The sequence below is a fragment of the Trichomonas vaginalis genome, chromosome IV (assembly GCF_026262505.1).
Source record: "Trichomonas vaginalis G3 chromosome IV, whole genome shotgun sequence".
In the NCBI taxonomy this organism is placed as follows: domain Eukaryota; phylum Parabasalia; order Trichomonadida; family Trichomonadidae; genus Trichomonas; species Trichomonas vaginalis.
The window spans coordinates 36,911,504-36,937,436 of NC_067206.1; the positions used below are offsets into that span (position 1 = coordinate 36,911,504).

The following is a 25,933-nucleotide window of genomic DNA, read 5'->3' on the forward strand; positions in this document are numbered from 1 at the left end:
TTTTTTTTTTTTCTTCGCCATGCAAGAGTTAAGTTTTATGCATCGTCAGATCAGATGAGGTGTAATTTATTTTGATCTGCCGGTTTTGAATTAATACATCATTGAATTCGACTTTTTCAATTAAATTTTATAAAATTGATAGGTGAGAATGTGGTTGGGAAGGTTTAAAGGAATTCAAATAGAATATAAACAATTTGAGTTATCTAGTGTTTTGACTTTGATTAAATAAAAAGTAATTTATTCAAAAATTTTGTTTCCAATTTTATTGTTTTATATTATTTATAACAAGAAACATCAAAAAAATCGGAAAGTAAAATAAAAAATAATTTAATATGGCAGTAAAAAATATAATTATGATTTTTTGATATGAAAACATTGAGAACTAGAATTTTTTTGTAAAATGGATCATGTACATTAGATTAAAATTATACATTTAACATATTTATTCTATTTTCAGACATCTGAAGGAGAGATTAATTTTTTTAATCAGATGATTCATATTATTTTTGCATGTCATATAAAAATCTAATGAATAAATTCCAAATCTTTAATTTCAATTATCCAATTTCTTTCTAGGATGCTTTTTTGTATATATTTTTATTAGAGTTTCATGGTTAGAAAATTGATACAGATACATACGTAAGTTGTGAATGATTATATCGAATTTTAAATCACAAGAAAAAATTGCAATTAACTGCATGAAACTTCTAGAAGAATCATCTCCACTACATGCCATTTTCTAAATAGAGATGCTTAAATAATTTTTAATAAATCCTTATAATCACCTATTTGATTCACCACGGTATTATTATTTTCATTTTAAAAAGGTTTTAAACAGGAAATATTTAGAATTGAAACCATTTTGTTTATTGTTTTTCAATGTTTCGAAATATTAAAGTAAGTGACTATGACAATCAGCTACACTTTGGTAGTATAAATTTAGATAGGCACACATATACAGTAATTGCTCAGATCATAGTCTTTTTATTTTCATTTTATGTATATCAAAACATCTTTTTAAAAGGATCAGAATATACAACCAAGAGAAAAGAATTTTCAGTAGCAATAGATAATTACACCGATGAATTTATGATGAACAACATTATAAAATTAGATAATTTAAACCAGAAAATAAAAAACATTGAATTAATAGCTTCACTTCAAAGCGAATCGAATACAAATAATAAAGCTTTAATCACCATTGCAAAATCAATTAGTTATCTTCGTCATAATTATACAATTGATGAATCTAACGTATCAGAGAACACCGAAACACTCAAATTTTCAGATGCAGGACAGAATAGTAACATTTTAAACTTATTTAATAATATAAATGTCACAAATTTTGATCAAATTCATTTTCATGTTTCATTTAGTGGAAAACTCCAAAAAATTAAGTCGGCAACGTTTTATTACGCATATGAAGAATACAATAATATTACAGGTATTGACTACTCCACGTTTATTTTACCAATAATTTTGTTATTTTTATTCTACCAATTCATTCACAGATATCAACAAGATATAAACATACGACAAACAGTTCATTGCACTGTTTTCTCATTCATTTGCATTCTTTCTTCATTTCCAATAGAAAATTTTGTTTCAAATGAAATTTACCAAAATTACAGTGTAATATTCTCATTACTTACATATTCTTATGCTCGAGATTTCATAATCAGCATACTTTTTTCATTTTTTGAATTGCAAAATATGATATTAGTTTGTATTCCTGAAATTTACCATGCATTATCAATTGTCAACTATATATCACTTATTAAAATGTATTATTTACCCAACTCAAGTGAATTTTATCATATTTTTGCTGGAATTACATTAATGGTTGAGCTTTTCTTATTCGGAATACTTGTTTCAGCATGTATAATTATATATAGAGGAAGATTCTTCAACAGAGTTGTGTTTTTGATTTCAATTGAAATAATTAATTTTATTTACGGATTAGTTTTCATTCTTTCTGCTGATCGCTTAGAAATAATGACGAAACACATTTTTGACAGATCTATTGTATCGACATATTCTGTTGTTTCTATTTTAATTTTGTATTGTTTCCTTCCTTCTGATATTACTGAGTATAATCAGTTATCAAGGTCTCTCGAGAGACAAGGCCGCGTTTCTCTTATGGATGATAATGAATTGCAAGTTGTTCAGATAGAATAAAGATAAATTCTTTTGTTTCATAATTTTTTTTATTTGAAGCAACTTAAATATATAGCAAAGATAACAATTATTATTTTTCGATGTAGATGTCGTTATTATATTATTTTAGATACATCGAAATTGCATAATAAACTAAGGAATATTCTTTATAATACTCTTGTGATACTTTAGATTACATAATATATTGTTGAACTTAACCAGGGGCTCAGAACTACATACTCGGTGCAAATGACCATGATTATATATTTCTCATGTAATATCAATTTGCATGAGTAACTCTGACTAAAAAATCAAAAATCTATAAACATGTTAGAAATCTCCAATATATCAAAAGAAGATGACAATGTTTAACTAAATAATCTTAATAAATTTATACATCATGTCTTGTACAATATATCATCAATATCAACTATTCTCTAAATGTCTATACAAGGTCAATAAATGTACCAAAGTAACACAGGATTTTATATAGAAAGAAAATGCAGGGGGTAACACCTCAATCAAGACCGTTTGGTCAGGAGACTTAAAATCTTAGTGACAAAACTGCGTAGAACATTTAGTGATCATTTGAAATCATTGGCTTGCTATTCGAAATTAAAATATTCATTCAAGGTAAAATAAAAACCTTAGTTTCCTAAATTCAAGGCGCATCTCTTGTTATGAAATTGTAACATTTTTTTTGATACATTATGATCCTTCAGGTGAATAAAACCCGATTTCTCTCCCGAAGTTCTGCCTTTTAAATTGAATTGAAAATTTTCAATTATTGTAATTTTTGAATTGCCTTAATTTTTTGAATGTTCTGAATTTTGGAACAATTCACATTTCATTTTATCAGGACGTTGGACAGACTGTTTACTCCAATTAAGATAAACAATTGCATAATACCAAACAGGTTCATGAAGTCACCGACTTATATGCACGATTGCGACTCTAATGGATTTGCCATTCAAAAATATCAAAAGTATTATAGAGATCTTGCAGACGGAAAGATGGGGCTTATCACGCTTGGATTTTTTGCAACACATTTGAAAACAAAAGTTCTCCCTGGTCAAGCATGCTTGCATACTGATGCCCATGCAGAAGGATGGCGTGAAACTATTAACTATATCCATTCGAAAGGTTCAAAGACATTAATGGAACTTTCAGATTGTCGCAGCTCAATAAAGGATGGCAAATTCATGCCAACTTCTGAAATTTCTGAAGCAATTGAGCTTTTTGTCAATGCTGCAAAGAGAGCACAAAATGTTGTTGCTGATGGTGTTGAAATTCATGCAGCCCATGGATTATTCATCTCTCAATTTCTTTCATTAGTTATAAATAACAGAGGTGATCAATATGGCGGAAGCTTTAAAAACAGAATTCGCATTCTTCAAGAAATTGTTGATTCAATTCGCTGTGAATGTGGCAAAGATTTCTTTGTCGCCGCCAAATTGAATGCTTATGACTGCATTGAAGGAGGAAATAAGCCCGAAGATGCTGCAAAGATAAGTGGCACAGTTAAAGATATTGATCTTTGGGAATATTCTTTCGGTTACAAGGGTGCAAAGGAAATAATTGATCCATCAAAGTTGATTCCTCTTAAAGCAGGATGGAACATCAAAGCCTTACCAATATTAAGAAAAGGAACTGATGCCAAGATTTCAATTGTTGACCGAATTAGAACAAAGTCTAGTATGGTCAAGGCAATGGAACTCGGTTCAGATCTCATTTCATTTGGCCGCCCAACAATTGTCGACCCATTTATGGTTCAACACTTAATGGAAGGGAAGCCAATAAAGTGCATTTCATGTAATAAATGCATGGAACATCTCCTCATCATCCCAACTAAAAAATAATATTAATTCATTTGTTTTTCTACTATTGGGCCATGAAATAAGATGCCTTTGCGTGAAAAATGTGTAATTATAACATAAAACAAACTTGAATTCATAAAAATTGATGGAATTGAAAGATTTACAAGTTTAAGTTTATTATAAATTAATATAACATCGATTAAATTCAATACACGGAAACTTTAAAGGCGCACTAACAAATCCTTGATAACGGGCGTGAATTATATAATTATATTAAAGCTTGAGTGCATCCTTAAGATTAATTATAATATTTGGATTTCTTGATTTGCAGATGATTCACAAAGTAATGCTGCAAGAATGTTTATTGAAATCTTTGAAGCAGCATAATACAACGGGCCAAGTGATTCATCCAAAACAAGTTCGAAATTAAAAATAGATAAAGTGGAATTAACAAAACAAACAGCAAGTTCTCTTTGACATTTCATTGATATCTCTTCTGAAATATTTTCTTTGTTTGGAATAATAAATGGAATTGATTGAAAGACATTATCACTGAACATTGGAAGAATAAAGAGATCTTCCTTATTTGGACATAGTTTATCACTTACTTTTTCCCAATCTATTCGCCTCATTTGATCTTCAAAATGAATTATTTGTTTTGGCAAATAAATATCAGAAAATTCTCTAATGAGTGTTGCTGATACAGAAAGGGGTCTTCCTTTGAGTTTTTCATAGACTTTTGAGTGAATTTCGCGATCAATTTGATCAGATTTTTCTTTCGGAAGCCACATTACGTAAGATGAAGCTTCAGGTATTTCTTTTTCTTCATCTTTAATAAAAACAATCATAATCTTCTTGAAACCTGCATATTCAAGTTTAATTTTGATTTCATCTGCTGATTTCTGATTTTCTTCATCAAAAACAACTACACAAATACTAAGAGGAATTAATGTTCGTGCATTCGGGATTAATTCAGTTCTTGATGGCTCAAACTTTGTCCATTTCTCATTTTCTATAAAAGTTAAGAACATTTCGGTCTGGAATTGGAACACAATTGACATTTTGCTTGATAATGCAAATAAAGAGAATGGAAGTCTTGAAGCACAAAGAATTTCTGGCAAATTCAAGCGATTTGATAATAATGCAATTTGTTGTTCATTATAGACCTTAATATTAGCACTTTGAACAATATGTTTGTATTTCTGTGCAATTAATAAGCAGAACAACTCTAAATCTTCGGTATTAAGTTCATCAATTATGAGAAAAACCAAAGGAATCAAGTTTTCTATGACTATTTGAGAGATGTGCTTAACAGGTATTCGTTTAAGGATATTAAGAGCTGTTGCGAGTGTCAATTCTGTTAGAGGAAGAACAATTTCACTTTTTCTTATTGAAATCTTGAATTTATCTAAGAAAGAAAGGAATTTTGCATGAGCTAAATAATCTTTGACTGTTATATTATGGACTAAATGTATAGTTTTCCTATCATTAATTGAGATATTCAATTTTTCAAAGGATTTCAAGGCCAAGAGTATTGTTTTAACGTCAAATGAGTTTTTGAGAAGCTCAAACTGCTCTTGATTTTGAGTTCCTATTGAATTTATAACATCAATTGCAAATAATTTGTAACCAAATGAATTTTCTGAGTTATCTATTGCATTAATGAATTCTTGGATTATTTCTTGACTTAAGTTATTTCTATTATTCAGCATCCAAGTGAATAAAATTTGAGAATATTTTGGATCTGGTGTTTTGAAGACTTCTTTGAGCTGATCAAATCCAAACTCTGGAATGTACTTCGAAAAATCGGATGCCAAGATGAGATCTAAGTAATTATCATAAGATTTGATTTGTTCCGCAGCAATTGTAAAGCAATGAATAAAAATATCAGTTGGGTTTGTTTTGATTTCTTTCATAGCGAATCTTAATATCTCTAAAATCTGCCTGAATTCTAATTTTGACAAATCAATAAAATTATTTGAACATAATTGATGGAATATCCTTTCTCTTGCATTCATATCAGCATCGCAACATATGGCTAGAGTTGCATAAGGTGCAATACTCGATTCACATTGATTAATATCTATTTTTATAAATAAAATAAATAATCTTGGAGCATCTAAGAATTGAAGCATTTCTTGCTTACTGATAACTATTTCTTCATCATTTGGAACTATTAAATCATTGTATTGAGAATAACACCAAATTACAAAATTTTTTATATCTGAAAGCTCGTCAGACTCATCAATATTACGAGCAGCATTTCTATATCTTGATGTCATCATTTTCTTGTCTTCTTTGATTGTCATACATAAATCATAAAATTCAAACTTAAATTTATCTTCGCTTTGAATATAAGCTCCAAAAACATTAACAAGCCAATCTAAAACGAAAGCATTATTTCTTGATTTTTGTAAAAATCGTGTAATTGGCTGTGAAAATATTGGAGAATTAATAATTTGAGTAATTTCTGGAGTAGAACAAAGTATTTTGGTTGCTGTTGTCCAATCATTTTTATTGAACTCCTTTTGCATGCAATCCGAAATGAATTCAATTAATGGAATTCGTAATTTCGACAATCTGATATTTTTTATGTAAAATTTCTCAACGACTGATAATATAATAAGTGCCTGCTCAAAATTCAGTTGGTAAAGTTGAATATCTAAATTGTAACGAAGAATTTCAAAATTAATTGTTGAAGCTAAGTAATAAAGCTGAGCAAAATCATGAATATTAACATGAAAATCGATGCTTCCTATGTTTTTCGCAAAGATATCTTGGAATTTGATCGGTTGAATTAAATATTCCAATAATTCACAAGCATTTCTCCATTGAACATCAACATCAATGGTTATTTCTTTTGTAATAACTCCATCTTTTATCGAATCTGCAGTGATATTTTGCTTTTTCGGAATTATTTTATTTAACATCGAAATTGGAATGGAAATAGTATAGCTCTTATCATTTGGAAAGTTAAACTTTATCTTAGCGATGCCTGCAAATGAATTGTGAGTCGGAATATATTCGTCTAATATAATATACAACTCATTATTCATCGATATCACTTTTTTTATCTTCAAAGCTCAATAATCAAACATATTTATAAGTTTCTATTTATGGAAAACGAGATAATTCCATTTGGATACTCTAAAACAAGCTAATTTCGTGAAATAAGCACATTTTAAAGATAATTTTTGAAAATTATTGATAATTAAGAAATAAAAAACAGTTTATTGAAGGCAAAATAATTTGACGGAAGGAACAAATGAAAATTCCTTTAGTATCTTTTGAATAAGTTCATCTAATTCATTATCAATTTCAATCTTCATAAATTTATGAGCTTATATGGATTAAGATTGTCATTGTACCACATTTTTTGATAAATATTATCTACTTATCTAATTAAGGAACATCAATTGACTAAAATTGAAGTTTGAATTTTGATAATCAATCGTTAATAGTCACTTTTCGTATCGATTATTCACTGCTTTATTTAAAAATTTGGCAATAAATCAGTCAAATTATATATTTCTCAAATGATAATTTTTCTAAGGTTATTGAAATTTTTATATCGATTTTTATTTGAATTTTTTTTATTTTTTCAAATGGGATTTGGACTTAGAATAATTGACTCTCCGTTCCATCCTCATCCCAAAAATACGGATAAAATTCTTCCAACCTATCTAAATGGTTGGTTTTATATACAATTATTGACTGATACTGCAAATTCAAATTTCATTACATCATTTACAAACAATTATCAGCATGTCTTTAAAATTGATAATAGAATGTATCCTGGAATATACCTTTCTTATTTAAATCAATCTGAATTCCAACATTTTACACAACAATCTTTTATTTCGATTTGGAACAAAGAAAGTTCAAAGGCTGATCAAAAATTATCATTAAAACCAGAAGAAAAATACAACGGTAAGGCTTTCATTAAGAGATTTTTCGAAAAAACGACTAATCAAAATCTGTTATTAAAACAAAAGAAAGAGTTATACAGTGAAAAATCAATACATTCAACTTTTATAGATGCTCTTGATTCGAGATCATTCAATACCCATGTTTATAAAATTATTCAACAAAATGTAGGAACTTTATCAGTAATATTAGAATATCCCAACACTTTGAGCTTAAGTAATTACAATTTAGATATTTTTATTAAAAATGAATCCGGGAATATTATTATACCAAACAAAACAACAAATAATGATATAAATCGTTACAGTATATTAGTTCCAGATGCTTCTGCTGGTACTTACCTCGTTTTCTTATCTTCAAAAACAATTATTGAAAATTACAAGCAAGAATACAAATTATTCATTGGAGATAGTCAAAATAATCAAGTATTTAAAATAAATCAACACAAAAATCTTGGAAGAAATTGTAATTATAATTTTAATTTCAAAGCAAACTGTTTTGATAAACCAGAAACAGACAAAATAAAGGAGATAAAATTTGGTAAAACGCAAAAAAGAATTTCTCAGAATTCATGGTTTTCATTTTCGACGAAGAAAAATGAGAAATTTTTAATTTCTGTTTCTTCTGAATTTAACAGTTCATTCAGATCTTGCTTGTGTCCTTCAACAGAAACAATCGATGATTGCTACTGTCAATTTTCACGAAATTTGGCCGAAATTGGTGCTTTTTATACAGAAAATGATTCACAACTTTATTTATCTCTTTCAAGTAACGAAAATCCAAAAGTTTCAATATCAAATTCAAGTCTAAATTATAATAGAAAAAGGATTGCTAACTCTTCTCCTAAAACAAATCAAAATCTAATCATTTTAACTACAGTTTTATCTCTTTTAATCGTAACAATATCTATCATTTCATTAACAACAATAATTAGAAAAACAAACAACAACGGAAACAATCAAGAAGATCAACAAAACCAAGAAGAAACTGCTAATCAAGAGAATCAAGGAAATGAAGATCAAAATCAAAATGTGTTCCGTACCGAAATGCATCACTAGAAAAAGTGACAAAAAGTGACACTTACTCTTATTTTACGCGGCAATTTTTCTAAGTTATTTTGTTAAGCTAAATGTGTTATATATCAAATCAGCTTTATAAATATTATAGAAAAGTTTATTTTTATTTTTATTTTTAATTATTATTATTATTATTTTTTAAATTAAAAGAAAACATTAGAATTATATGGATATATTTAAATTAATTAGAATTATATGGATATATTTAAATTAATTATAAAAATAAAATTGAATATATTGAAGTTTGAGTTTATAGGTATACAAATTTTAGAGGCATTTTGGCTGAGAACTATGGTCTGCGAGGTACATGGATAGAATCAGTACCTCGCAGACTATAGTTCTCTATATGGCGCCGAAAATTTTTGGTGAAATATCGTCGCATTTCACCAAAAATTTTTCGGCGCCATAGGAAGAATTGGAGGGTGTGAGATACTATTACATGCTATAGTACTCACACCCTCCAATTATTAGCCAAAACGGCTAAAAATTGCTCACAATTGTTGAAATTGTGAGCAATTTTCAGCCATTTTGGCTGAGAACTATGGTCTGCGAGGTACATGGATAGAATCAGTACCTCGCAGACTATAGTTCTCTATATGGCGCCCAAAAAAAAATTTATGATTGTTTTTTATCAAATCTTATCCATATTATTCTATTAATGTTAATTATATTTTATCAATTATATTTTTTAAATAATAAACACAAAATCCACTAATTGAAAATTGGCGCCAAATGTCACTTTTGCTAGTGATGCATTTCGGTATGATATAATCAAAATCAAAATGAATCAATGACTCATTATAATCAAAACCAAGAAAATAAAGAAGGAAATGCAAATCAAAATGAAGTAGTTAATAAAGAAGGAAATGCAAATCAAAATGAAGTAGTTAATAAAGAAGGAAATGCAAATCAAAATGAAGTAGTTAATAAAGAAGGAAATGCAAATCAAAATGAAGTAGTTAATAAAGAAGGAAATGCAAATCAAAACCAAGAAAATAAAGAAGGAAATGCAAATCAAAATGAAGTAGTTAATAAAGAAGGAAATGCAAATCAAAATGGAATAGTTAATAAAGAAGAAAATACAAATACTAATCAAGTAGATCAAGAACAAAAAATAAATCAAAATGAAACAGAAATTCAAAATAATCCAATTGAAGTTAAAAACATATTGAATGAAGATTTACAACATAAAAATGAAATACAAACAATAGAAATGACAACTCAAAATGAAAATCAATCAGAAAATGATATGAAAGCAATTGTTAAATTGAATTCAAAAGATGTTGAAGTGAAATTTGAAGAAAGAATAAATTTGGATTCTTCGCCAAAAGAATTCGAAGATTCTAGTTCAAATCTTTCTTCAAACAGACTTGATTCTGCTGCAAAATTTGATGAAATTGTACAGAAACAAACAGATCTGATGAACTTGCAATCAAATGACACATATAATTCTAATCCGATCAATTCATTTGGTCCAAATCAAAATGATTTATTGAATTCTTTAAATATCGAATCGAACAAATTAAAGTTCGAAGAAACAAAGAAGAAATATGAATACATGAAACAAATTACACCAATGATAACAAGCGAATCCATGAAAAGTTGTCTCGATTCAGTCAAGAAATCACGTGAAGACATTTTGATTTATGAAAGAACAAGATATTTGTTGCCTTTCTTGAATCCAGAAAAATATCCAAAATCAATTCGACCTCAAAAGAAAGAACATATTCACATTTTGACACCAAAATTATTGCAATACAATGAAATATCGCCAATTTTCATGCAGCATATTTCTATTTTGATCAATTATATTCATGCTAATCCTGAGTTATTCGCTAAAGGAATTCTTGAAAGGTCAAACAAAGAAGATTTTTCTTATATAACAAATGTTTTGGTTCCAACTTTATATGGTTTCTTTGTTTCTCATGAGTATTTCTCGAATGCGTTTATATTCTATGCTCATATTGTAAGGCTTTGCAAACCAGCTGTTTGCATGCAAGTTGTCTCTCCTTATTTCTGTTCAATTGGATCATTCAGATTCATTGAACAAATCATGTCAAAATTTGCTCTAAAATTTCAAAACGAAATTGGTTTTGACAATCCACAAAAAGTTCCTTTGCTGATGTCTGTTTATGTGAATATATTGGCAGAGATGATCATTAATGACCGAAAACTTCTTCCAAGTCAAATAAAGATCATTTTATATGGTGCAAAAACTCAAAAATGGCCAAAAGAAGATTTAATTTCATTGTTTTTCGATAAATTCTTCACACCTATGGCTATTCATTGGTCAGAAGCATCAACATGCTCTCCTTACACTCCATTCTTGAAGATGATTATTGATAATATCACGAAAAACTCAAATTTGGCTATGAGCATCATCAACAAGTTTTTACATGAAAGTTCTTATTCTGAATTGCCAAGTTTTTATTCTCCTTTCAAACAAGAGTTTAGAATGTATATATTGTCACATGCAGAAGCTGAATACGCAATTAAGATCGTGAAGAGTGTTGTTGATCTTCCAATAACACTCAATGAATTAATCCATCATCAAGTACATCCTGATGAAAGACATAGACCTTTCTTCAGCTGTGTTTTCCCGAAAAATCAAAAAATGCTTCCATTGAAATTCAGACCTTTGTTGTTCCCTGAATCAATAAATCCTGAATATCCAGAGAACCCAGAACTCGAGAGAGTTGTACGAGAAATACAAAATTCGAAAGATGAAAATCTCAGAAATTATGCTTTATTCAGAGCAATTTCAGATATTCAAAAACAGCAAGAGAATTTTGAAGTTTTCATTTGGTTCTCTGTTCACAAGAACATCATCGACGAATGGAGAGAAGTATCTATGAGATCTCATGAATGCGCTTTGCGTCCTTTGGCCTATAAATCATTAAGTAGTTTGCAAGTCAATGGAATTGAAAATTGCTTGAAATTATTGAGTGATTCTTTCGGAACTCCTAACTTGCAAAGGAACCTTTTCATGTTCATGATCATTCCTAAGATCAATAGCACACGTGAGAAGGTATCAAAGAAAAGCAGTGGATTGACTGAATGGTGGAAGAACTACATTGAAAAACAAATCAAAACTCTTGACACCAAAAACTTTTTGGATAAAAGATCAAATATCGTCAAAAAGCAATATTGGGATGCTGTCGAATACCTTAAGAGTGTCATGAGAGTTCCAGCTTCATTGGCTTTGGATGTTATCAATCAGGCAGTTAAAAGATTGAGAAATATTTCTAGAGACAAAGAAGAATTGAACTTCCTTTTCAGCATGGCCTGCGCAATGTCTCAATTCAAACAATTGCTTGAAGTATTCTTGATTATCAATGAAATAGTTGTGAAAGACTCTCTTTTCAAGAAAATGATGTCTGATGAAGAAATAATGAACTGGACAATCATTGAAAGGTTCATTCTGAAAGTGACATCAACTGATCTTTCTATTCAGAAGAGTTACTTAAATTTACAAAATTCAATCAGAATTTAATGCTTATTAAAAGACTGTTTGTATATTAATTCTAATTAGTTTTTTATATGCTTGTATATAATTTTTGAATTGTCAAGAATAGTGAATCTTTAGTATAAGTTTTCGACATCAGAAAGTACTTATTTCGGTTCATTTCCGTCACTTTTCCTAATATCGCAAATTTTTATTCAAACTAGGAATTAAAAAATGATATTAATATCAACCAAGATAAGTTAGTTTTAAAGTATAGCCTGATATTAGAGTAATATGAGAGATATTGTATTATTATTAGGCCATCACCGGCGTGGCCCTTCTCTAGAGTACCTGATGGAGATTCGAAGGTTTCATTACCACTAAAAAAAGTGATGTTTTGTAAATCACTTCTTGCAAAACTACTCCCTCCTCCTCCACCACCTACATCCACTCCTCCACCACCGCCATAATAACCTCCTCCACCCCCTCCTGATGATGCCCATGCGCATCCATTTGCATTTCCACCCGTCAAAAAATCCCCGGAAAAGGAATCACATATTATTGCCGGATCTGTAAAATGACTTCCAGAGCCACCTTTATTTTGAGTTCCACCTCCTGCGTGGTAAGTATTATAATTAAAATCTTGTCCATTTTGTCCAATATAACCGCCATAGCCTCCAGGATTTTCTATTCCCTTCCAATAACCAACGCCACCACCAGAGCCAGCGGCGATTAGAATATTAGATAATTGACCATTTACAATAATGAATGTCGATCCGCCACCCGTGCAAGAACCAAGGTGGTTCAATCCAACATAATTATTTCCTGCGTTATAAAAAATAGAGGATATGTTTGTTGTGCTACAATATCCCTGGCTGCCAACATAAATATTTAGTTTTGTTTGGCGATCAACTTTAAAAATTGCTTGTGTGTATGCACCAAGGCCAGAGCTTCTGTTGAAATAATAGCCACCTTGGGCACCCCATACTCGGATTAGGTACCTAGCGGGGTTTAGGACAGCATACTGTGTTGTATTCTTGCATTCAAATTTAAATCGTATAAGAATGAATTAATAAGAATTCATCATTATTATATATCTTGAAATGTACTCATTTTAATTTACTGAAAATTCAAGATCTTTTCATTCTAAATTACTTGTAAAACAATAATTTCATTTGGAATTCTCTATAAAAACTAACAAAAAGCATTAAAAACTTATCTAAAATATTTATCTAAAATATAATAATTATTAAAAATAATATAAAACAATCATTAACTATTGAGATTGAACTAGAGACAACCCATAATCTTTGAGAGTGTTTGATGCAAGAATATTTTCGTTTCTATCAAACTCGTCAAGGCGAATAATGTCGTGCGTTGCCTTTAGAATTCCATCTTTTATTAGAGAAGATTCGTTAATAATCTTTGTGTATCTTTGGAATAATTTGTTGACTTTTGGCAAACAATGGGCGTTATAATCATTCATCGAGTAAGAATAAACAGATTGTGCACATCCGCATAGTGATCTTGATGCACTAATTCCTCCTTTCGTGTGCAAAGCCAATGAAAATCTGCAAAATTCAGCCAATTGTGCTGGAATTGCTTGGAAACTAGAATTTAATGATATAACTAAAGAAGAAAATGGTGGGGATGGACTTCTGAGGCATAATCCTTTCTTTAAACAGCCGAATATCTCATCTTCGGTGTTCAATTTATCTGTTTCTTGTTTTGCCAAAGTTTGTTTGAATTCGGAATTTTCAAAAAGTGACAAAATTTGATATGAATGAGAATCTCTTGATAAACAAAGGATTGAAGCTGTTCTTGAGACAATACTAGAGATCAATTGTCTATCATGCGAAGAAGTCAAGTGTTTCGAGCACAGCTGAACGAAAACAGATAATCCTTTGTGTCCTGGTAATCCGTAAAAAGAGAAAAATGTTAAAATTAAATCTGACAAATTTTGTGACGGTTTGGAAATAAATAAACGGAAAATTAAGTTACTTCCTTCTTCAGAGAATAAGCTTGCATACTTTGTAGCCCATAAAGGCCAGAAATTAACCTTAGTTGCCTTGTCAGAAAATGAGAAATTTTTCTCGTAAAAAACCGAAAAATCAGGTTTGATTTCCAAAATACTCGAAATCTTCAAAATGAAATGAATCAGTAATGGTTGATCCTGACAGTTTTCGAGTAGTTTGTCATTAAGTTCTTTTCCAAACTGGTCATCAGGAAATGCCAAACTACTTTGCAACAAAAATAAACAATCTTCTGCATCAAAAATACTTTCATCGTCATCATTGTCAGTTTTGACATCATTTCCAATTCTTTTTTCAAGAATCATTGTCAATACACTAATTACATAAAAGGATGACGCAACAGACTTCGATTCTTTGAATGTCTTGCTGAGAATTGAAGTGATTTTGAATAAAATTTTGTCAGAAATGAAGTCACAAATTCCTTGTAAAGTTTGTAAAAAGAATATTGTTAATTTTTCTCTTCCTTCCAAACAAGACATCGCAATGTGTCCTGCCAAACTTATGCTATCACTATCTGTTAGTCCTTTGAACTGCACACAGTTGAAAAGTATCTTTTGGCAGCTTGCAAAATCTTTTTCTTTGTTTTCAACACTTTTTCTAAAAACTGACAACAAAAATCTAAAATTATAAAAAGAAAAAACAATGGAAGCAAAGTTTTGTGAAACAGCCGTCAACTGCTGTAAACACCTTGAACATATAGTTTGAGATGTTTCCAGCCACAATTCAAGATTAAACACTACACGACATAAGAAATTAACATCTTTTGTTGATTCATAAATATCAGAACAACAACTAAAAACTCTAAATGGTAAAATTTTTGCAGATTGCGATAAATAAGATGAAAAACAACGAATTAATTCCTGAGAATTCTTGAAATCGGAGAACCTAAGAATATCAAGTAATCTAACAATGAATTCTCCATTTCTTTTCTCAGACAAACTGAATAATTTGAGTAAGCAATCACTCAAAAATTTCTTTGATCTGACAACACTTAAAACACTTTCTTTGTCTTCAATTTCTTCGATATTTGACAAAGGAATTAAATCTCCATTCATTGATTCAGGTCTTGAATACATTTCAACCATTTCCTGCTTGATTTGTTTCGAGTATTGTACTAATCTAAACGGTCCAAGTTTGCACAAAGTATTTGCAATAATTTTTGACTTTTTCGTGTTGAGTTTTCTCATTCCTCCGATTCTTACATTTGAACTTCCTTTTGATATTGCATCTCTCACGAGAAAAGCAAGAGATTTCTCAGCATTTATTGAGAAACCTATCTGTGCATTTTCATCTCCTCTTGGTCTAACAGACAAAGTAATTAATGTCCATTGATTTGAAGGGAAATTTGGACATAAAACAATTGATGAACTTGAAGTTCCAAATCTCGAAAAGAGAATCGCGTGAAGAGAAGTTCCACTCAAGAAGCAAGAAATTCCATCTCCATAACCTTCAGAAAATATCAAAGAGAAAATAGTACATTGCGAGCAAGAAACTTCCGAATAAACTTTGTCAAAGAAAACCCAGCAAGAAAATGAAAAACCACATGAAAAATCTGTTGTCAAATCGAATGTCAAAGCTTTGCTTTCTTTGCAAAAGATGTGAGTTATTTTAGAAATCCTTTGTTTTTCACATAATGTCATTGTTATCAAATTCAACAACTGATCTCCGTATTTGCTTTCCGCTGTCATATTTATTTCAGTTACTTTCTGCAATGTCTCGAAATTGCATCCGAAATTCATTATATGACTTAACATAGGAAAAATCAGATCATCAACAAAATCTTCTCCAAAATCAATCTTAAATGAGTTATCGTCAAATTGTAAAGTGTCACCTTTTTGGAAAACTTTAATTACTTCTAAAAGAAATAGATCAAGTCTTCCTTTATGGAACTGATAACAATTTGTGGATGAATAATCGCACAAATTTTTGTAAAATGTCAAAGAATTTTTCAAAGATTCTCCAATTAATAAAACTGGCAAAATAAAAGAAGGTTCTTCAATTAAAATCAAACCTTTTTGAGAAACATTCTTACGACTTAATAATAAACAATGACTTGCAACATTCATAGAAATATCATTATCACTCTTTGATGAATCTCTGATTCTTTGACACAACAAATATTTCTCTGAAAGTTTAAGCTCAATTAAATCACTAATAATAAATGTAATTAAAAGACTTAAACTTCCGAAAGAATCAGGAAAAGTAACATAATGGTTATAAACATATTGCGATACCTTCTTATATGATTCTAAATAAGTTGGCCTTGAACTTAAATTGTCATTGATTTGTTCAAATAAAAGTGACATTATTTTGAAAGGAAAATTCTTCTTTTCAATAATTTGAGGCAAACTGTCAGCCAAATAGGATCCATCGAATAAATGGTTTCTAAATGCTGTCAAAATGTTTGTTTGACAGTTTTCTGACAAAAGGTGACACAATAAAATAAACAAGAACTCTGAAGAAGAGAAAAATATTTCACTCTTCAAAGGTAACATAGATATTAAAATATCAAATAAATTAGACCATATTTTTTGTAAATTTGGATGACATATATATGACATTGTCACTTTTTGTAAAGTCCTGCCACATAAATCCGCAAACTTTTTTGTTATTGTATTTTCTATTATTGTCTTCTCGTTGTTTGTTATGAAATGCAATGAAATATGCAAAATCTCAATTATTAGATAAAAAGTGTCTTCAAATAGTGACAAAATGGTTATGAACAAATGAGGAAAATGGTTAATTAATGTATAAATGAAATAGCTTCTTATTTCAAATATATTTTTTGCCAATTTTTCGTCTGTTTTGAAGTAAATCGACAAATCTTCTGAAAATAAAAACGTATTTTTTGCCAAGTAAACTAAAAATGCGTCAAATTTGTCATTTTTGAGGTCAAATTCACAGACAGAACTTGAAAGACATAAAATAAATGAATAAAAAACAAGATTTTCTGTTATATTCGTTTTGCTATAGATTTTTTGATAGTTTTCCATCAATGCTTGCAAATATTCTTCTTTCATTTCTATTGTTGTGGCAGAAATTAATGGTCTTAACACTCCTAAACATTCTAAACATATTTCTGATAGATATTTCTCTTCAATTGATTCAGTTGTGACACTGACATTGATGTTCTCGTTGTCTTCATTAACAATCAAATTCAATGACTTAAATTTTTCATAAAAATCATCGTCGTTTTCTGAAAAAGTGACATCGAATTTCGTTTCCTCACAATTTTTCGGAATTCTTTCGAGATTTTCTTCTTTTTGAGTAAAGAAAATGTCAAGAGTCAATTTCGCTAGTTTAGAAACAATTAAATTGATTTTGGTGATGTCAAATTTTTCTTTGTTTGTTTTGTAAACATCACAAATTGTTGAAAAAATTAAATTGACATCTCCGTCGGTTGGAGAAATGTAATTTTCAATAATTTCCAACAAAAAGTTGTAATTTATATCAGAACTTATAGAGTTTTGTATAAAAAACATTGTGAATGATGAAAGAGAAGATATTGAAGTTCTCGCTCCAGAATATAACGATGAATTGAGTAACGAACATATGATTTCATAGAATATCGGATGTTCTGTAGTATGACTAATGTTTTTGCGTATAATATTGCATACAATTGTGATGTCATCTGTTGTAATGCATTCTAAATGGTTTTTATCAATAAATTTCGTAATAAGTGAAAACACGCAGAGCAAATCTGTTGAAAATTGTAGCTTGAGTAGTGTGCAGAGAGGACTGAAAATTAATGATGTATTTGGGTTAGTAGTAATATCGTTTTCTGGTAAATTTTGGCGGATAATTGATATGCAACAGCATAAAAATGCTAATTGCATATCATCATTAATGTCTTGTTTCGTATCAATTAAACAACATTTCGAAACAACTTCGCTGTTGAATTGAAAATGATTTGAAATCGTAAGTATCGCATCGTATAATGGCGTACCCAATAAAAGCATATTTGTTATCGTTAGAATACTTTTCGGATTAAATTGTGGAAACGAATATTGAACAGATTCCGATTTGGGTATTTGAACAACTCGTTCAAGGAATGATTTGAGCCACGCCGCATAATATTCTGCCTGCTTTGTAGGCGTGGCTGTACTCATTTTATTTCTGATGAAACTTTTTTACATAAAATCCTTTGAATTTTCGATTCTTTTCGACATAAAAAGATTTCAAATCGCATGATTAGTATTAATCCATAATTTTGAATCTGTTTATTCAATTTCCATTTTGACACTTTTTGTGGCAATTTGGGGATCAAGTGAATTCAATATTTCTAGAATATTCATAAGAGAAAATACGATAGTTAGTATGGATAACATTTTTGTCTATAATCGAGAATATATCCAAATCCTTCAGGATGCCCTAAAGACGATAGACCATCTTCAGAAAAAAAACTTTTTTTTATAAAATTTTGATGAAAGTTTTTAACGATTTCAGGTTCAATGAAGAAATTTATCCAGTCAAGAATTGTTGCCAGATACATAATGAAGGCGTTCGAAAAGAAATAATAAGATATCTTGATGAAGAGCAGAATTTTTTTTAAGGGTGCACTTACCACTTTCTGACATTCTCTCAATTTTTTTGACACCTATGCTTTATATCCTAATTTTCTATGGTAAAAAAATTAATATTTTTAGTCGGAAAAAAGTTACCTCATGTGACTGTTATACTTTTTTGCTATTAAAATAAAGATATGTTTATTATGAGAGCATATCAGAAAATGGTAAGTGCACCCTTAAGAAAAAGAATCTTTCTTTAACGTCTGTTGAAGCCAATAAGATTGTATATGCAATCAATAGTAACTCTAATAAGCACAGACATATCGTTATCATTCCTCAAGCTTCAAGAGTCCGTAGAGATCGAATATTATATTATGAATAATTTGTTAAAATAACAGAAATAAATAAATAAATAAAAATTTATTCAAATACTTACAACAAACTATGGATATATTAAGGTGTTTGAATTTGTGGGAACAAATTCTTATTGTATAATTCTGCTTTGTTTTCACCAATTAAACCTGGTGTGTAATTATTAAGTTGCCGGATACAGGTAATTCAGAAGTTCAATATTACAGAATTAAAGATCACGATCAAGATCACTATGCTAAGTATTTACTCAAAAAAGTCACACTCAATGAAGATGGATCAATACCAAGTGTCTTTGAATGCTGTCTCAAATACCTGAAATCTTTTTATAATAAGAATCTCGAATCTGACGAGGTGCCATTAATCAATCACCAAACGCAAGATTGACCTATATTGTTAAATTCCAGAAAACTAAATTTTTTTTATTCTTATAATATGAAATTTTTATTCTCTTAAGACTTCTATCTGACCAAGCGGTTAGTATTGGCCCACACATGAAGTTTTTTTCACTTCGAATTTTAAAAAATTTAAGGGTGCACACGAGAGGATCATGTAAACTTCAGAATTTAGAACCTTATTTTTAGGCATTATCTTGGCTACCTATTTAGGCTCGAAAAGCAAAAAATATCAAAAAATACAACTTGAGTCCATTATGACCCTTTCATGGAGGTAGTTTTTATCCGCTAGTATTTTCCCTTTGAATCTCTTTACAATTCGAAATCAAATTCAAACCTCAGTAGAAGAAAGGAAGAATCGACTTACTACGGTTGTAATACGAATAAATACATATATTTAATTATTTTTATTTACATAATAATTGTTTGAAGCTCATATTCCAACAAATTTTTAAATAAAAACATTCAAATGTTGAAAATGTTCATATATTTTAATAGGTTTTTGGCACTTTATTGAGGAATTACTACATACATAGTCGAACTGAACTTGATATTTTGAAATTTAAATTATTTATCAAAATTAAAATTTAACTTGAAATTTATAATTATTTAGTCATATTTTGCATAATTCTAAGTAGATTTTGTAAAAAATCAAGAAAGAAAAATTTTAACGTGCTTTATTTTTTCTTTTTTATAATAATACATATTATTATATAATTAACATATTCATAATGTTTCACCCTTTCAAAAATATAATCCTCCTCCTCTCAAATAAACGTACATACGGGTGGCCTCTTTTTTCAAAAAATTAAAATTTGAAATTTTGGGCTCAAATATTAGAGATTTTTTCAACCTTCAACGATATATGTTGTCTATATCAGACCTCCTTTCTTTTTGATACTTAACATTGTTCCTAAATCTTAGCCGTTAAGGCTGTTCTGAAAATATTTTTTTTTTGAAAAAATTCGAAAAAAATTCTTAAAATTCAAAAATCCCTTAATTCCTGAGGATTTTGGAAAAAAGTTTTTACATGAACATGTGTATATTATATGAAGTATATTGATAAGGTAAAAATCAAATTTTATTGCATATTCATCGAGAAAATAAACTAACGAATCCCTCAAAATTGAGAGGGTAATCCTCCTCCTCTCAAATAAACGTACATACGGGTGCACCCTTAATGATATACAGAAAGTATTATTCTAACATTTCATTGTATTTTATTACTTTCAATGTTATTTTTTTGAATAATCAAAAAGCAGTTCATCAAGCTATTGTTTTGTTAACAAAAATACATACAAAAAATTAAATGTATGCGAATATTGTAGACTTCAGAAAATGATCTACTTTAAGTGGTTGTCTGCCATTTTCTTGAGTTCATGCACAAACAACTCCATTTTTGAAAAATCCAAATATTTCAAAAAAAATGCATGAATTCAAAAGTTTAGATCACGTCTAGTCATTACCCAATAATAATTTGGTATTTTAGTTTTTGAGATATTCATTTTATTATACGCATTATTCAGAAAATTAAATATATTTGTGAGTTAAAACGGAAGAGATAATAAATATCTCCATATTAAGGAAAAGCAAATTTTAGTGAAAAAATCAAGTTTAGTATTTTGCGTTTATCTCGTTATGCGATGCATGTTTTCACGATCTGACAGCAGAAATCGAATCAGCAGAGCCTGGAGAATCAGATTACGCGGGGAAAATAGGTTTTGAACGCTTAGATAGGGATGTAATGAGACTTTATGTGATGTGGTATATAAATATAGTTTTTGCGATAATATGTCATGAGATCAGAATATGAAGGGAGTATGTATGGGTTATTGTCACATGTTTATATGTGGGAATAGCTCAGTAGAGTCTGTAAAATAGTTCGGTACACGCCATAAGTTATATAAAGCACAAAAAATAAAAAAATAAATATTAATTAGGGAGAATTATATTTTAACTAATATATTTAAATAGGATATTCTGTAAATGATAGTATATGACAAACAAGGTGGGATAACACACTTTTGTCGGTCAAAGTTTTGCAATCGTATTGTGAATGCAGAAGATTGTTCCATTCTGGGAGACATGCAGAGGCAATGTCTCCCAGAATGAGACACTGCGACCGAAAAGAGTGCACAATACACTCTTGTCGGTCAAAGTTCCGCGTTCAAGTTATGAATGCGGAACATTGTTCCATTCTGGGCGACATGCAGAGGCAATGTCTCCCCACCTGAGACCGTCATACCAACACCAATTTATTTTATTCTTTAAATTGTCATACCATTCAATTTTTTTTCAATCTTAATCCACTTTTTCGATTCTTCTTTAATTCATTTTATCTTTCTCATAGAACATCGATTCCATTTACAGACATAAAATCACTAATCGGCTTTTTCAATACTCAAAATTCATATAAAATCTTTGTTATTTTTCTCTCAACGCTTATTTTATTAAATTTACATATTTTATCTCACATATCCATCTTCACATATATTGAATCTCAACACTCATCTATTAAAACAATATATTTTCGCTTAATCTCATATTATTCATTAAACAATCTTTCCTATTCTTATTTCTAGTTAACCTACCAATATATATATAGAATATATGCCCAATTACATATTCAGATACATTAAGCTCAAGAAATTCTTCTAATATTATTCTCCTATTCATCATAAAATCATATTTATTCTCACATCACAATTCTATCAGTTCTCCAATATCATATCATATTGGTAACATCACATATATCTCTTATAATATCACTTAAATATGTATTTTTTTTATTAATTATATTTAATTAGTTCTACATTCTATTATTATAGAGGCTTGACAAACTCATCAATAGTTAAAATCAAAATCTATGCAGAACTTTGAATCTAATGAAAATTACATTTCGATATCTTTTTGCAAGCTTAATTTTTTGTATTATCTTAAAATACATTTAGGAATGTTATGTACGTATTGAATTCAAATTATAACGCAGTAATATGCAACTCATCTTGAGATTCACATTTCATTTTCACAATTATTGCATATATACATCAATAACATATTGTACTCATATAGCCACACGACTCTAAACTCAATGACATCAAATAATGCTTCTAATATTTAAAATAATTTTTGCATTTTTGATTCTCAGCTTAACTTCTATAAATGTCACCAAAACATTTCATTCCTACACAAGAAATATTATATTTAAATAAGCGTTTATTACCATTGTTACTCACATCATATTAATTCATTTTTGTAATTTTTTAAATAAATGACTGGAATCATAAACCCTATGTACCCATATCAACATGTTAAAATTTCAAAGTCTGAAACTTAGTATACATTGAGTTTCATGAAATCAGATAATCTCGTAGATTTCTTAAATATTATATATTGCTGGCCAATAATGATGCAGCATGATTCTCCATCATATCAGCATTCTAAACATATCTTTATTTTGTCAATTGGCATAAATTAAGAGTGCTTTTCAGGCGATAAATGGCATTTTAGATACCTGGGTAGGGGGTCATGAAAAAGTTGCAAAAGTCAAAAATTGAGGGTATGAGATAATTATAATAATATCTAATTCTATAAGGGTAAAAAGGAATATTTTAGAACAAGCATCATATATAAATAATGTTTGTAATCCAAATTTTTATTATTTTTATTTTTGGCAAATTGTTTTGTTGAAATCATATCGGACTTCATTTTTTTTTCCGCAACATGATGGTTTGCACTAGGATTGCTAATTGCACTGGATATCAAGATGTTTTTGGCAATTTGTAAAATTATATTAAGAATAATTTGTAAAATTATATTAAGAATAATTTGTTAAAATAACAGAAAAAAACATTTTATTCAAATACTTACAACAAACTATGGATATATTAAGGTGTTTGAATTTGTGGGAACAAATTCTTATTGTATAATTCTGCTTTGTTTTCACCAATTAAGCCTGGTGTGTAATTATTAAGTTGTCCAAGAACGCCTTTCTTTTCATCTGGTCTCCTGTTGATCTTAAAGTTCAGTGCAACTGTAAGAAGCATCAAACAAAGACATGTTAAGTAATATGTTAATCTTGAGTATGATTTTCCTTCATTTCCTTCATAAGCATCATTATATTGATTGTTTTGAATGATAACAAGTGATTCCGCATATTGTTTTTCGTCTTTCTTCACAAGTTCAATTCGAACTTTTTCTGGGACTTCTATTGGTATTTGCGGGATCTGGCGTGAGAGATCAAGTTCAACAGACATGCCGAAATGACAATTTGAAATCGTTGGTTTATCTGTTGGTCTCGATATAATCGAAATCGCTTGATCTTGAGGTAAATCGAAAACTGATTCAGAAACAGTAAGTTGGAATATAGAGTTCCAATGTATTGATGTAACTTTCGATAATTGAAAATTGCAAGTAAATATTCCGCAAATTGCAAATTTCAATGAATGAATAGCGTCAACTGTCATTCCTATAAAAGTAACTAGTGTAAATTCTGATTCGCCGTTATTTATATACCAAGCTCCGCCACTTTGTGATCTAGAATCGTAATCAATGCATTCAGAAATAGAAGGAGCATCGCAATTCATTAGTGCAACTGTGCCTGAGTAATATATCGCTCTGTTATATGTAAAATTAGTGTTTGCAAGTTTCAATTCGAAAATAACAGAGAAGCAAATCGCTCCTCCAAGATATTCGGCAGTATTATTGGAAAAAACGCAAGATGTTATCGTAGAATTTGAAGCCCTCTCTGCCCTGATTGCACCTCCGGACGATTTCGCAAAACAACAAATAAATAAGCAATTATTTATTTCAACTGGACAAACTTCGGAGTAAATTGCGCCACCTTCGTGATTAGAATTTGTGGTGGAGCAATGAACGAACGCAGTGTGATATAATTTCAGAAAATTGTGTTGATCTCGAATTGAATTCTGTGAAATCGTATAATTATCTTGTGAAAGTTTAATGGCAGTATCAATTACATTACGAAAATTTGATTTCTCTATTGTAATAGATGGAAATTTGCCTGATGAAAATATAACATTTGAAGAAATTCGAGAAAACTGTGAGGAAAGAATATCTAGATTCTTGTGTGACCGAACGCTAAAAATTGGCGATGCAGAAATAGAATCATACAATAGAAGTGAACGAATTGTATGATTCATTTCAAAAAAAAAATATCAGATAAAAACTTTGTATCTTTATTTTCCATTTTAGGAATCAACAGAATATTGTAAGTAACTTAAGTCTGCTGCTCAATCTACAACCAATCCAAGTGTACTTATGGTATAAATATTGATCACAATATTCAATAATAAGATTTTGATTATTTTCTTTAAATAATAAAAACGGATATTAAGGAGTTGAAAATCAAAAAATTTGGGTGTATGATGCATCTGGAAAACAGTTCTTCATAAAATGGATAAAAATCTAGCCAAGAAATAAATTGAGCGTGCTCGCTCGAGTTTGAAGCTAAATCTAGTTCCCTTAGGCGGAAATATCTGAAGTAATATACTTTTTTAAAAAAATATTCTGTAAGTAGGCTAGAATATGATATTCTTTCTGATTCACTTTCTTCAAATAGTATCTGAAATGTATTGTTATCGTTGGAAAATTCTAATGCATAACTTGGTTTCACACTTGACCAAGGATATTTCTCTTCGTGAATTGTTAAACTCATTACTATGCCAGAAATTGGATAGGATGTCTTAGGGTCAATAAGAAAGTAATTTTCTGCCTCTGTATGGATACCAAATAAATTCTCATTATTTCTTTCACATAAATTTAATAATTGATTTTTTCGATAGTCTAAATATCCTTTTTGATACTGTGTAATTGATATAATGCCTTTTTCTACAAGTCCTGGACCATAAATTGATAAAAGATTGTTGAATATGGACGACCTTTGATCAATGATTGAAAAAAAAATTCTGAGACAGCTAAATATTTCCTAAGGGTATTCTTTCTAAATTATTGCACCTCCAAATAGATATATTCAAGGTAAACGCATTAACATAGAAATAAAACTTCATATGCATCCTTGCTGAATCGTTCATGAAGCATTTAACTATCTTCAAGAGTAAGATATCTTCGATAAAAAATAATAACGCCGTTTTCAAAAGATAATACTACAACTCATGATTTAATTTCATTGTGATGATAAACATACACACAGACTCATACCTTAAAATTTAATATTCTGCATCTCA

General features: G+C 29.3%; 6 protein-coding genes across 6 annotated transcripts, besides 7 other annotated features; 3 read left to right on the top strand and 3 right to left on the bottom strand.

Annotated features, from left to right (window-relative positions):
• Positions 1 to 3,077: 3,077 nt before the first annotated feature.
• TVAGG3_0235100 (FMN binding) lies at positions 3,078 to 4,016 on the top strand (the record flags this gene model as incomplete). Its single annotated transcript, XM_001316077.1, has 1 exon — positions 3,078 to 4,016. One exon carries the CDS (start codon positions 3,078 to 3,080, stop codon positions 4,014 to 4,016), a length of 939 nt encoding a protein of 312 aa, XP_001316112.1.
• Positions 4,017 to 4,135: 119 nt separating this feature from the next.
• TVAGG3_0235110 (uncharacterized protein) lies at positions 4,136 to 7,024 on the bottom strand (the record flags this gene model as incomplete). Its single annotated transcript, XM_001316076.1, has 1 exon — positions 4,277 to 6,904. One exon carries the CDS (start codon positions 6,902 to 6,904, stop codon positions 4,277 to 4,279), a length of 2,628 nt encoding a protein of 875 aa, XP_001316111.1.
• A 555-nt stretch (positions 7,025 to 7,579) lies between these two features.
• TVAGG3_0235120 (uncharacterized protein) lies at positions 7,580 to 9,052 on the top strand (the record flags this gene model as incomplete). The annotated part of the gene is made up of 1 exon (XM_001316075.1): positions 7,580 to 8,959. The coding sequence occupies one exon, from the start codon at positions 7,580 to 7,582 to the stop codon at positions 8,957 to 8,959; it is 1,380 nt and encodes a 459-aa protein (XP_001316110.1).
• Positions 9,053 to 9,767: 715 nt separating this feature from the next.
• Positions 9,768 to 12,470, top strand: TVAGG3_0235130 (uncharacterized protein; the record flags this gene model as incomplete). Its single annotated transcript, XM_001316074.1, has 1 exon — positions 9,768 to 12,470. The coding sequence occupies one exon, from the start codon at positions 9,768 to 9,770 to the stop codon at positions 12,468 to 12,470; it is 2,703 nt and encodes a 900-aa protein (XP_001316109.1).
• Positions 12,471 to 13,605: 1,135 nt separating this feature from the next.
• On the bottom strand, positions 13,606 to 18,704 carry TVAGG3_0235140 (aggrephagy protein; the record flags this gene model as incomplete). Its single annotated transcript, XM_001316073.1, has 1 exon — positions 13,699 to 16,761. The coding sequence occupies one exon, from the start codon at positions 16,759 to 16,761 to the stop codon at positions 13,699 to 13,701; it is 3,063 nt and encodes a 1,020-aa protein (XP_001316108.1).
• Positions 18,705 to 18,819: 115 nt separating this feature from the next.
• Positions 18,820 to 18,854: a mobile genetic element.
• Positions 18,820 to 18,854: a terminal%2Cinverted (terminal inverted repeat of Kolobok-1_TV transposon ID:TVAGG3_0013400).
• A 149-nt stretch (positions 18,855 to 19,003) lies between these two features.
• Positions 19,004 to 19,036: a mobile genetic element.
• Positions 19,004 to 19,036: a terminal%2Cinverted (terminal inverted repeat of tvBac_53III transposon ID:TVAGG3_0235160).
• A 134-nt stretch (positions 19,037 to 19,170) lies between these two features.
• Positions 19,171 to 19,203: a mobile genetic element.
• Positions 19,171 to 19,203: a terminal%2Cinverted (terminal inverted repeat of tvBac_53III transposon ID:TVAGG3_0235170).
• Positions 19,204 to 19,863: 660 nt separating this feature from the next.
• Positions 19,864 to 20,904: a mobile genetic element.
• A 2,695-nt stretch (positions 20,905 to 23,599) lies between these two features.
• TVAGG3_0235190 (pectin lyase-like family) lies at positions 23,600 to 25,632 on the bottom strand (the record flags this gene model as incomplete). The annotated part of the gene is made up of 1 exon (XM_001316072.2): positions 23,615 to 24,889. One exon carries the CDS (start codon positions 24,887 to 24,889, stop codon positions 23,615 to 23,617), a length of 1,275 nt encoding a protein of 424 aa, XP_001316107.1.
• Positions 25,633 to 25,933: the final 301 nt, after the last annotated feature.